Source organism: Ranitomeya variabilis, chromosome 2 (genome assembly GCF_051348905.1).
Source record: "Ranitomeya variabilis isolate aRanVar5 chromosome 2, aRanVar5.hap1, whole genome shotgun sequence".
Classification (NCBI taxonomy): Eukaryota; Metazoa; Chordata; class Amphibia; order Anura; family Dendrobatidae; genus Ranitomeya; species Ranitomeya variabilis.
Window position 1 is genome coordinate 161,624,651 of NC_135233.1, and position 13,378 is coordinate 161,638,028.

A 13,378-nucleotide genomic window follows, 5' to 3' on the forward strand; every position below is an offset into this window, starting at 1 on the left:
TTGCTTAGTTGATAAATAGATGGGGTGGTCTTCTCTATAATGAGTAACTACGAGTGTCGCCCTCTGGAGGACCTGCAGGTACTGCAGGGGTATTATTACAGCCTAATTGCTCTGATCGCCAGGGTCACAGCTGTAAAACACGGTGATGACCTCATCATCCAGAAAAAAAACATCTTAACAATAAAAGATGCCTAATGTGAACATTTCCTTTAGAGGCAATAAGAGCAAAATAAGATTTCTGTTGGGCATTCGTTTATAAATGGACTGATGGACATGAAAAAAATAATATTCTAAGCAGACATCACAAATACAACCGCTTATGCCACATACAGGCCTTATATTTCTGCTTCAAGTTTAATGATTGTTTCCAACACATTGTAATAACTTATTTTTCCTATTGGAGACCGTGCACAGGACAGCAGCAGATATGTACATATATTTATATAAGAAATACTTCTTCAGGATGGATCACTTAAACGAAACGCGGATATTCCTAACACAATAAATCATAGTTAGGACTAAACGCAATGGTACCTGTAAATATTATCAAATAGGAGTGCATTTCTTGGTCTGTCCCTTCATTAATTTAACACCCTGCCGGCAGGAATGGAATAACAGAGCCAACCTGAGTTGTAGTTCAAGTGAATATAGAAGTCACATTTGATTTGTGTTGCCGGAGACAGAGGATCCAATAAGAAAGGAAATCGCTTGTATCTTCTGACTTTCATTGATTGCGAAGAGCAATTTACGCAATACAAGAAGGTACCAGCTCCCGTAGTAAGAAAGGAAGTTCCAATGATTACATCTACCATTTAGTGCAGGGATTCTTAGAACAAAACACTGCACAGAAAGCTTCCATCAAGTCTCCAGTGCAGAAATTCCCCATAATTCCATCAATGCTACAAGCCGAGATTGGAAAAAAATCCCTGTTTTCCCATGTTCAGATTTAATTTTAACCTATGAAAGGTTATTTAAAAAAATTGCGCATATTTGGTTGCGGTAGCATTGTCTATTTAAACAAAAAAAATTTTTAGGCACAATTAGGAGAAGGGACTAATAAATGCAGCGTCACACTAGACATTCAGCAAGTCCTCATCACTGTCATCATGAAAGGAAGCTACAGGAAGCCTGTCCTCCTTTTTACGTTCAGTAGATCTAGATTTCCCAGTCTGATCTTGTCCTCCGTTCGCTATTCCTATCAAGTTCTCATCACTGCCAGAAGTGTACTGGCCCACAGACCGGGTAGAATTCCTCTGTTTGTTCCTTGCGGACTGTACTCTGACTTCAGGGACAGTTAAAACCTCATCTTCACTGTCAAGATCATCAACATGCAGTGATGTGAAGGCTCCAGCCTTAACACTCCTAACATGACCGTTCTCATGATGTGGTTTTCCATGGTTGGCAGACACTTCTTCCATGAGCCATTCGGTTTCATTCTCCACTTCCTCTTCAGTGTTGATCTGAACAATATAAACCAGTGAAGTAAATTAAATCACAGAGAAACTGATCAAATGAGAGAAATTTCAAGTTCAGACATGGAAATTTAGGATTAGAGAAAACAGAAAATGTGTAAATAAAGGCAGATAAAGCTGATCACTCTATGAATACATTTACATATGTAGTCAAAATACTTAAAAAGCAATTAAGCTTTTTTATTTCTCTTCACTATGGTGTCCAGCATAGAAAGCTAGGAAAGTTTGTATTTGACTTCATTAGGGAATTTGGCATTTTTCCTGTTCAAAACTAAGATCAGTGGCCTCCAGATCCCTCGCTTTTTCCAGGATATATAAGATCTGCATTCCCTGTCAATGTAATTGGAGCATGGATTCTGTCTGCAGTGGGGGAAACATCTCAGGAGTGGGCTAGTCACCTTCTCCTTGGCTGCGCTATCAACTATGTTTTTATCAGAAATGCTGAAGCATTTTGGAGTAAAAGGCAGATGCTCAGAATACAGGAGCCGCTGCCGAATTCTTGCTGCAAGCAATTTCGGCGTCATGAATCAGCTGATAAGATTCCTTTTACATAGTCATAATATCCATTTCCAATCCATAATAGACTGCAGCTACTGACATGGACTCTGCTGTGGCTGAAGATAACAGCATCATACCAGAAAGGGAATACTGTATTTTTCAGACTATAAGACGCACTTTTTCCCCAAAATTTTTTTTGGGGAAAATGGGGATGCGTCTTATAGTCTCAATGTACTTACCAGGAGCGTGGCAGCAGGAGTTGGGCAATTCTGCTGGCCCTGGGATGGGAAGACGGGGTGTGCGGTGGTCCAACGCTGCAGGGCGATGATCTTACTCCCATCCCAGGCTGATGGGGCAGGTTGGGCGGTGATCAGTGGTGCAGGGGCTCCACCGACATTTTGTGAGCCCTTGCACTTCCATTTCTGCAATGCGGTGACCTCAGGGAAAATGGCTGCCGGAGGCCACCGCATTGCAGCAATGGATGTGCGGGGGCATCGGACTATCACAAAATGTCAGCGGATCCACTGCATCACCGAACCTCCAGCACCAGCCAGGGATGGGAGTCAGATCATCGCTGGACCACCGAACACATCCTGTGACCCTGCTCCACCAGCACTGCCGATCCCCGCACACCCCCTCCCCAAACCCCTCCCGGTAAGCTGAATTCGGATTGCAAGACGGACACCCATTTGACACATTAATTTTCTGTATTTTCCTTCTGCAAATTTAGGTGCATCTTATGGTCTGGTGCGTCTTATAGTTGAAAAAATACGGTAATAGTTTAAACACTGCAATAACTAGGATGGAAGGCCACCAGAAAATCAGCCTTAAATGGGATGTTTCACAATTGCAATTTATTACCCATTCATTGTGCTCAATCAAAAGAATGCTGCATTGATCTTATAAGCACTGTCCGCTTTACCCTGTAACTGATGCTATTATTTCTATTAACCCCTTCACCCCCGGAGCTTTTTCCGTTTTTTTCGTTTTTGTTTTTCGCTCCCCTCCTTTCCAGAGCCATAACTTTTTTATTTTTAAGTCACTATGGCCATGTGAGGGCTTATTTTTTGCGGGACGAGATGTACTTTTGAACGATACCATTGGTTTTACCATGCCGTGTAACAGAAAACAGGAAAAAAAATTCCAAGTGTGATGAAATTGCAAAAAAAAGTGCAATCTCACACTTGTTTTTTGTTTGGCTTTTTTGCTAGGTTCACCAAATGCTAAAACTAACTTGCCATTAAGATTCTCCAGTTCATTACGAGTTCATAGACACCTAACATGTCAAGGTTATTTTTTATCTAAGTGGTGAAAAAAAATTCCAAAGTTTGCTTAAAAAAAAAAAATTGCGCGATTTTCCGATACCCATAGCGTCTCCAATTTTCATGATCTGGGGTCGGGTGAGGGCTTATTTTTTGCGTGCCGAGCTGGCGTTTTTAATGATACCATTTTGGTGCAGATACGTTATTTTGATCGCCCGTTTTTGTATTTTAATACAATGTCACGGCGACCAAAAAAAACGTAATTTTGGCGTTTTTATTTTTTTTCTCGCTACGCCATTTAGCGGTCAGGTTAATCCTTTGTTTTTATTGATAGATAGATTCTGAACGCAGCGATACCAAATATGTGTATGTTTGATTTTTTTTGTTTTATTTTAATTGGGGTGAAAGGGGGGTGATTTGAACTTTTATATATATTTTTATATATATATATATATATATATATATATATATATATATATATATATATATATATATATATATATATATATATATTTTTAAACACTTTTTCTTTTTAATTTTGGCATGCGTCAATAGCCTCCATATTGAGGCTAGAAGCATGCACTACACGATCGGCTCTGCTACATAGAGGTGAGGTACAGATCACCTCTATGTAGCAGAAAGACAGGTGTACTTTGAGCCCCGACCACAGGGTGGCGCTCAAAGCAATCGGCCATCAACAACCATAGAGGTCTCAAGGAGACCTCTGGTTGTTATGGCAATGCACCGCTGACCCCCGATCATGTGACGGGGGTCAGCGGTGCGAGCAGTTCCGGCCGCGCGGCCGGGAGCGCTAGCTAAATGCCGCTGTCAGCGCTTGACGGTGGCATTTAACTAGTTAATGGGCGCGGGCGGATCGCGATTCTGCTCACGCTCATTGCGCGCACATGTCAGCTGTACAAAACAGCTGACATGTCGCGGCTTTAAGGTGGGCTCACCGCCGGAGCCCACCTTAAAGCAGGGGATCTGCCAGCTGACGTACTATTCCGTCAGCTGGCAGAAAGGGGTTAAAGTGGTAGTCGGGTCTACTCATTCCCTCATCTATAGTTGAGTGGGGTCGGTCACATCAGGATTACTAGCAGTTATCAATAGACAAACCATCACTGGACCTGCTTAGCTCCCTATGTACAAGGGAAGAGAACCAGAATAGCTCTTTAAGCTTAAGCAGACTTAAAGTGCACCAAACACTAGCTAGCCCTAGACCAGAGGATTGCCAAAATGTATAACCTTTTGCAAAAAATGAGAGAAATTGACTAATTATATTCCAAAAGACCTGACTCTCCAGCAGGAGACTGGTCCCAACTTCTGGGCTGTGAGACCCCCAGCCTGTTGTATGACATCACACAACCCTCCATAGCAGCCTTTCGTGTAAAAATATAAGATACTCCATGTTGCTTTTGACTAAAGGAGTGCAGCTGGCATATTAAACAGCGGTTATAGAGGTAACTGCTGCTATGATGATGCAGGCAGCGCTAATTCAGTCAAACACACAAGATCTTCGATTTAGATAAAAAAGGCTGCTGAACGTCATGTCAGGTTCCCACAGCCCAGAAAAGATGGGACCCAACTCCTGCTGGAGATATGGCTCTTTCTGATTAAAAAGGTGCTTAAAGGGGTTTTCACACAAACAAAGTTAATTTTATATAACATTTGAATCAATGAACTTGGAATAATAATAATTTCCACAATTGGATGTGTTAAATAAAATGTTCCTGTGCCGAGATAATTTTATAAATGTGCCCCTGCTGTGTACTGGATAATGGCTGTGTCTGACCGTACAGGAACAATCTGATCATACCACAGCTCCTGGGCAGGGGAGGACGCAAAAGAGTATACAGACATTACACTATGGGTTCTTTTACTGAGGCAAAACATTTCACTGCTTTTAAGTAATATGTTACCTCACAGAAAGAATCAGCTGTGATACCTGCTGTTCTGACGGTTTGCTCTTTTGCATCCTCCCCTGCCCAGGAGAGGGAAAGAAAAACAAAAAGATATAATGATGTATAGTTCCAGGGATCAAACAAAAGCTCCTAGTCAACTTAAAACACTAATCAACCATTGGAAAAAAAATCTACATATTTGTAATCACTGTAATTGTACTCAACCACAGAATAAAGTTAAATATGTCATTTTTACAGCACAGTGAACTGACTGAATTGCTGAATTTTTCCCCCCAAGCAGATCCAATTTATCCCATTTATATTGAAAGAAAAAGAAAATCTGTGGTTGTAGAGTGGGGATTTAAAAAAATAAACACAAAAACAAACTATCTTTGGAAACTGGGAGTGAAATAAAGAATGATATAATTGTGGTTTACTGTTCTCTCATAATTTTAATAATTTCCAAAATAGGAATTGTGAATAAAAACCAAAATTATCAGGTTGTATTATGTTAACATTTAACACACCACATAAAAAAATATCTAAGACTTGAGTCCCTGCATCTTTGGAAGCAAGCATTGATATAACTCCAGTGTAAATGTTATTAGTGAGAGTGGCTAATGAAGGCTTTTAATGGAAAGTCACCATTTACCTTGGTGTATTTGTAGGACACAGTGGAACTTCTCCGGCAGCAGTTGGTTAGCTTGTACATTACAGTTTCCCTTAGAAAAGAAAAAATGAGTAAAACGTCATTAAACAAATTAGATATTGGAACAAAACAACTATTAGAAAAGTAAACAATGAATCAGCAGTGAGATATTAATTACTGGACTTTTATTTATCTCAGTAGGATTGTAAAGGGAAGCGATCATATTTCCCGGTGATAAATTTATTCTACTGCTTTGTTCTAACTGTAAACAGCTTCCTGTGTGTCCCTATTGCACCAACACAGCCTCACACACCAAAGTACCAGTGGTAGACAGCGGACCCTCGCCCCCTCCATCAGCACTTCCTAGCTGTCTCACTGATAACCTGTAACTTTAATCCCTATACAGCATCTTAAGCATCAGAAGTGGGGAAAAAAATGTTCACTGGTGACATTTACGGAAGAGGCAATTACTTTCTTAGTACATTAAATATAATAGCAATTAATATGTGAGTTATTAGTTCAGTAGGCATAAACCAGACAAATGAGCTCATAGCCGAGCCACAAAGAGCTAAAGAAATCCCTCAGCAGATCCCCCAAAATTGTTTGCCTTGGCTTTAATTGTCAGATACACATATCCTACACAATCCTGGTTGACACTATATTCGCAAGCCTACATCATTCATTCCTAGTCACATGTGTTATATAGTCTCCATGCAGTGGGCAATAGAGGGATTTTTGGTTCTTACCGTAAAATCTCTTTCTTGGAGCCTTCATTGGGGGACACAGGTAACCATGGGTGTATGCTGCTGTCACTAGGAGGCTGACACTATGCAAATAAAGAAGAAGTAGCTCCTCCCCGGCAGTATACACCCTCCGACAGGCACCAGGCAACTCAGTTGGTGCAAAAGCAGTAGTAGGAACAGATAATATAAAACTCAACCTATGTACCAACCCACAACAACGGCACGTTAGCCAACATGGTACAACTTCAAGGGAGGGGTGCTGTGTCCCCCAATGAAGGCTCCAAGAAAGATTTTACGGTAAGAACCAAAAATCCCTCTTTCTCGCCTCATTGGGGGACACGGGTAACCATGGGACGTCCAAAAGCAGTCCCTAGGGCGGGTATTCTGCAGAAAAGGAGGAGTTAGGTCGGCCGGTGAGAAACCAGCGCCTGCAGTATCCTCCTACCCAGGCTCGCGTCCGCGGAAGCCTGAGTATGCACCTTGTAGAATTTGACAAAGGTGTGAATGGATGACCACGTAGCGGCCTTGCAAACCTGCGAAGGCGAAGCTTGGTGAAGAACTGCCCAGGAAGCTCCCACAGCCCGGGTAGAGTGAGCTTTCACCCCCAAAGGAGGCTGTTTGTCTTGGACACGGTACGCCTCCAGAACCGCCAAACGGATCCAACGAGTAATTGTGGACTTGGAGGCGGGGAGTCCCTTTCGACGCCCATCCGAGACGACGAACAGAGGATCGGCCTGACGAAAAGAGGCAGTTCTGGCGAGGTAAATCCGGATAGCCCTGACCACATCCAACTTGTGAAGAGATTTCTCCAAGGGATGAACCGGGGAAGGGCAAAAGGAAGGGAGAACAATGTCCTCATTGATGTGAAAAGATGAGACTACTTTCGGTAAGAAAGAAGGAACCGGACGAAGAACCACTTTGTCCTGATGCAGGACTAGAAAGGGTGAACGACAGGATAATGCCGCCAGCTCTGACACCCTTCTAATGGAGGTGATGGCGACCAAAAAGGCTACCTTCCAGGATAGAAGTGAGAAGGAAACGTCCTGAAGCGGTTCAAAGGGCGCACGCTGGAGGGCGTCTAAGACGAGGTTGAGATCCCAAGGCTCGACAGGAGAACGATAAGGGGGAGCTATATGAGCGACCCCCTGGATGAAGGTCACCACCTGAGGCAGGGAAGCCAGGTCTCTTCGAAAAAGAATGGATAGAGCGGAGATCTGACCCTTCAAGGTGCTAAGGGAAAGACCCGAATCTAGACACGTTTGAAGGAAGCTGAGAAGGGAAGGAAGGGAAAAGGTCATAGGAAACAGATTGTTGTCCTAACACCACCGGAAAAAAGGCCTTCCAACATCTGTGGTAAAAACGCGAGGAAGCCGGTTCTCTCGCTCTTATCATAGTCTGGATGACGCTATGAGAAAAACCCGCGTTCTTCAGGACCGCGGCTTCAACGGCCATACCGTTAAATTCAGAGACCGAGAATTCGGGTGGAAGAGGGGCCACTGCGAAAGAAGGTCCGGAAGCCTCCACGGAACGTCCGATAGCATGTTCACCAGTTCCGCATACCAGGCCCTGCGAGGCCAATCTGGAGCTACCAAGAGTACGGGGACCCCTTCTGTCTTGATCTTCATTACGACCCTTGGGATCAAGGGGAGGGGCGGGAACAGATAGGGAATCTGGAACCGGGCCCACGAGATCACGAGAGCATCGCATCCGACGGCCATCAGATCCCGAGACGTACTGGGGAAACTTGTGGTTTGCCCGGGAGGCCATCAAGTCGACGTCTGGAACGCCCCACCGCTGGCAAATCTGGCTGAAGACTGCGGGAAGAAGAGACCACTCGCCCGCCATGATGTCCTGGCGACTTAGAAAGTCGGCTTCCCAATTGTCCACCCCTGGGATGTAGACGGCTGACAAGAGAGGGAAAGTGACCCTCCGCCCAACGGAGAATTTTTGCCACTTCCGTCATGACTTGACTGCTGCGAGTCCCTCCCTGATGGTTTATGTATGCCACGGCTGTGGCATTGTCCGACTGAATGCGGACCGGCTTTCCCGAGAGGAGGGACTCCCAGCGGATGAGGGCTACGAAGATGGCTCTGATATCCAAGAGGTTGATAGGGAGGCACGCCTCCTGAGCAGTCCAGCGGCCCTGGGCTGTGAGGTGGAGAAAGACCGCTCCCCAACGCTGGAGACTGGCATCGGTGGTGATCACCTGCCAGCGGGGAGGGAGAAATGACCTCCCGTGCAGAATGGACAGCGTCCACCAAGAGAGAGACTGCTTCACCTTGGAAGAGAGGCGAAACTGACGGTCCAGGGAAAGTGGATTCCTGTCCCAGGCAGACAGAAGGGCCAGCTGGAGGGGACGAGAGTGGAACTGAGCATAGTTGACCGCTTTTATAGAAGCGACCATTTTCCCCAGATCCCTCATGGCGAGACGGAGGGACAGAGGGTTCGGCCCTTTAGCGCTCTGACACCCCGACGAAGAGAAAGGAACTTCTCCTTGGGAAGGAAGACCTGAGCCCGAAAGGTGTCGAATTCCATGCCTAGGAACTCCAGACGTTGGGTTGGAATCAAGGAAGACTTCTGGTAGTTGATTATCCAGCTGAGGCGAACCAGCGTGTCCAGAGTAAACTGGAGGCTCTGGCTGCAATCCCGATGGGATGAGCCCTTGATCAAGAGGTCATCGAGGTATGGGATTACCAGAATCCCTTTTGAACGCAGAATGGCCATGACAGCTGCCATGACCTTCGTAAAGACCCTGGGAGCAGACGCCAGCCCGAAAGGGAGGGCCGTGAACTGGTAATGATGCTCTTGGATCGCGAACCGGAGGAACCTCTGATGCTGTACGCAAATCGGAACGTGAAGGTACGCATCCTGAATGTCCACTGAGCACAGAAACTCTCCCGGTTCCATGGACGCGATCACCGAGCGCAGAGATTCCATTCTGAAGTGTCGAATCCAAGATGGCGGTTCAATCGCTTGAGATCCAAAATCGGATGGAGAGAGCCGTCCTTTTTTGGAACCACGAACAGGTTTGAGTAAATTGATGCAGCCACAAAAATAAAAACATCTCTGGAATCCATCCCTATTATCACTAAATACAACTCAAATTCATATTTTCTCCGTAAAATAGTCAGCAGACACTGGCACATTCTAAAGAATGATAAAATATTGGGAGAAAAAATTAATAACCGGCCAAATTTTGTATACAAGAAGGGTCAAAGCCTGGGAAATATGATTGCCCCTACAGTCCAAGGGAAAAAAATCCCTCTGATTCAGCCTTCATTTACATTTACTAAACTGAAAGGTTTTTTTTCCATGCTGTAAATGTAATGCATGCAAACTTACAACAACAAAGAAATGCACTAGTATAAAGAAAGGAGATGGGACTATTCAAATCAGGGACTGTATTACATGTTGTACAACAGGGGTTATCTACACTATTGAATGCCCATGTGGCAAACTCTATGTGGGAAGAACAAAAAGACCCTTAAAAATAAGGATGAATGAACACATCCGGAATATTGAAAAGAAATTTAGGGGTCATCCACTTTCCCAACACTTTGTGGAACATCATGGCGGGACACTTCAACGGATGAAAATAACAGGCATTGCGGTGGTACACCGCCATTGGAGAGGTGGTGACTTTATAAAGGCAATGTCACGGGCAGAGACAAAATGGATCTTTATTTTGGACACTCTGGCACCGAGAGGATTGAATGTGAACGTTGAACTTTTTGGATTCTAATTAAACAGTTCTTATCAAGCAGCTATATAAGGTTGATGAGTACGAGGCAGAGGCCAACCCTGAGGAAGGAGACAGGTGTCTCCGAAACGCGTTGGTTGTTTGGTCCTAGCTGCACTCCGTACTCACTCTCCGGGGGTTACGGTCACATGGCGATTACGTCACTCAGGTCCTGCGCACCGCTCGTACTCACCGCCGCGACGGCACACAGCGGCGTCTCTGCAGGATCCCGTTCCCACATGGAAGACTTTTGATGGTGGCTTGCCGCCGGCCGGGGCAGCCACCCACCTATATTTCATATTCCGCTTGCCGAGAAACTTCTGAAACGGAATCAAGATATAAGACTGCCAGCTAGCAACGGAGGTAGGAAGAAATTTTCTTTAAAAGCGTCTATTTCGCTCTCTGCTCATTTGAAGTGAATACACCGGTCCTTTATTAGCACCGACTTGAATGTTAGACCTTTATTCAGGATGTGTTATTCTAAGTTGTTTTTAAAGGTTTTTTTTAGTTTTTTAATAGCAGTATTTAAGCTCCTATTATTAGTTCCGTTACCTGAACCAGCGCATACCTATATACACCCTGTATGTATATATATATTTATATAGGTTTGAGTAAAAACCCGAAAACCGCTCGCGAAAAGGCACCGGCACTACGACTCCCGAGGCGAGGAGCGAATCGACGGCCTGGAGAAGCCCTGGGAGATGAGAGGGCTGTTTGGGGGGACGAGAGAGGAGGAAACTACTTCCTGGGGGCGAAGAAAATTCTATTTTGTAGCCTGACGTGACAATCTCCCTGACCCAGGTGTCGTCGACTACTGAAAGCCAAACCTCTGAGAACAGAAGAAGGCGGCCTCCCACCGTGGAAGGATTTCCAGGTGGGGGCGACCCGTCATTTATTAGAAAACCTGTGGCCCCAAGATCCAGATGGTTTTGCGGGGTGGCTCTTAGCGCTCCAGCGCGGCGGAGGCCTGAAAGAAGGTTTTCTTTGGTCCCCTTGTGAGGAGGAACGGTCCTGGTTGGGGTTTCCTGAGGCGGTAAAGGACCGAAAGGGACGAAAGGACTGGGGGCCCCTCCTGTTGAAGGGACGTTTCGGCTTGGACTGGGGTAAGGAGGTACTCTTACCACCCGTAGCGTCCGAGATCATTTGATCTAGCTGCGTGCCGAAGAGTCTGGAACCCTGGAAGGGCAGACCAGTAAGCGATTTCTTAGAGGCGGGGTCAGCGTTCCACGCCTTTAGCCAGAGAATCCGGCGAATGGCCACAATGTTGCCGTTAGCCCTGGTGGAGCAGGCCGCCGCATCAAAAGAGGCATTCATGAGGTATTTTCCTGCCAGAGAAATCTGATCCGCCAAATCAGACAGTTCCTCAGCAGGAGCAGAGGCCAAAATGCCCCTGCGCAGGGTCTTGGCCCAGGCTGATACAGCCTTGGCTACCCATGACGAGGCAAAACTAGAGCAAAGGGAGGCTCTGGAGGCCTCAAATGCCGATTTTGCTAGCGCCTCACTCTGTCTGTCCATGGGGTCCTTAAGGGAAGCCGCGTCCGGGATAGACAGAACTGTCTGCGAGGATAGCCTGGACACGGGCGGGTCGACCTTAGGAGACTCGGACCATTTGTAGACCAGGTCGGAGTGAAAAGGGTATAACACGTCTAGCCGTTTCCTGCCAGAGAAACGCTTACCAGGGTTTTCCCAGTGAGTGGAGGTGTTGTCAAACTCCTTGTGATTAAGGAAAAATCCTAGAGTCAGATTCCGACTGAGAGGTTACGTCAGACCCGACGTCCGCCTGTGAGGAAGGGTAACGGGCAGATAGGGAAATCCTGATGTGGTCCGGAGAACTGGAGGAGGATCTAGATAAGGTCCTTTTTCTGTCTCTTTTGTCCGGTCTGCCTCTGTGAGGGTCTTGGACAGGTGCGAGCGAATCACCGTGTGTGGCGTTCATGACACTGGTGGCATTAGAGAGAAGCGGGATACGTTCAAGTGCCTGGACCAGGGACTGAGACACCTTAGTCAGGTCAGACACTGATTGAGACATTGCAACAGCCCACTCCGGGGGAGGGGGGGGTGCACTCATCCCAGGACCTAGGAGCTTCCAGGGGAGCTGACATGGTGGTAGGAGCGCAGGATGGGCAGAAAGGGGAAGGCTGACCTGAGGCCCACTTTTTCTTGCAGAGAGTGCAGGCGTACTGGATGGCCGAAGTGGCAAAGGCCGGAGTGGGGTCAGACATAGGTGGATATTACCTTGTCCAGGAGAGGAGAAATACTGCCGGGAGTAGTAGAGCCCGAGAGCAGTAGCGCTGAGCCTGCTGGAGGACAGCGACAGCGGTAGCCGCAGGAGTCTGTGCCTGTGTTCCCCCGAGAATTCTGTGTCCCACGCGGTGAGCAGACCCTGACAGGAAGCAGGAGGACGCAGAAAGAGCGCGATGATGTGGCCGTGCACAAGCGCCGAAGGGGGCATGCATAAGGAACGCCCCCAAGCGCTGAACTCCCGGATGCAATAATGCCGGCCGCCACAAGGGCGCGTAAGCGCCGAATGAAGGAGAAGGAAGCCGGGAGAGGGAGAAAAAAATGGCGGGGAACGCGCCCGCAGGTTTGAATAAAAGGAGGGAAATGCCAGCGTGACCAGCGGCGATCGTATGCCGGTCTGAGGCCCACTTCCCGAAATTGCAGCCCCCTTTCCTTATACAGGAGACCCTTGAAAAGGATATAATTAGTGTTGAGCATTCCGATGCTGCAAGTATCGGGTATCGGCCGATACTTGCTGTATCGGAATTTCCGATACCGAGATCCGATATTTTTGTGATATCGGGTATCGGTATCGAAACAACATTAATGTAAAAATGTGTAAAAGAAAGAATTAAAATAAAAAATATCGCTATACTCACCTGTCCGACGCAGCCTGGACCTCAGCGAAGGAACCGGCAGCGTTGTTTGTTTAAAATTCGCGCTTTTACTTGGTTACGTGAATTCCCGGCTTGTGATTGGTCAGGGCGGCCATGTTGCCGGGACGCGGACCAATCACAGCAAGCCGTGACGAAATTACGTCACGGCTTGCTGTGATTGGTCCGCGTCCCGGCAACATGGCCGCCATTAACCAATCACAAGCCGTGACGTCACGGG

The 13,378-nt window shown here is 46.5% G+C and overlaps 1 protein-coding gene across 1 annotated transcript in view; it reads right to left on the reverse strand.

The window, feature by feature from the left end:
- Positions 1-320: 320 nt before the first annotated feature.
- Positions 321-13,378, reverse strand: part of IGF2R (insulin like growth factor 2 receptor) — a 243,002-nt gene continuing 229,944 nt past the window's right edge. Inside the window, exons 47-48 of the mRNA XM_077283114.1 lie at positions 5,786-5,855; positions 321-1,460 (exon numbers count right to left, since the gene is read on the reverse strand). Of these exons, the coding sequence (XP_077139229.1) occupies positions 1,074-1,460; positions 5,786-5,855 (457 nt within the window). The 3' untranslated portion in view covers positions 321-1,073. The remainder of the gene's footprint in view (positions 1,461-5,785; positions 5,856-13,378) is intronic.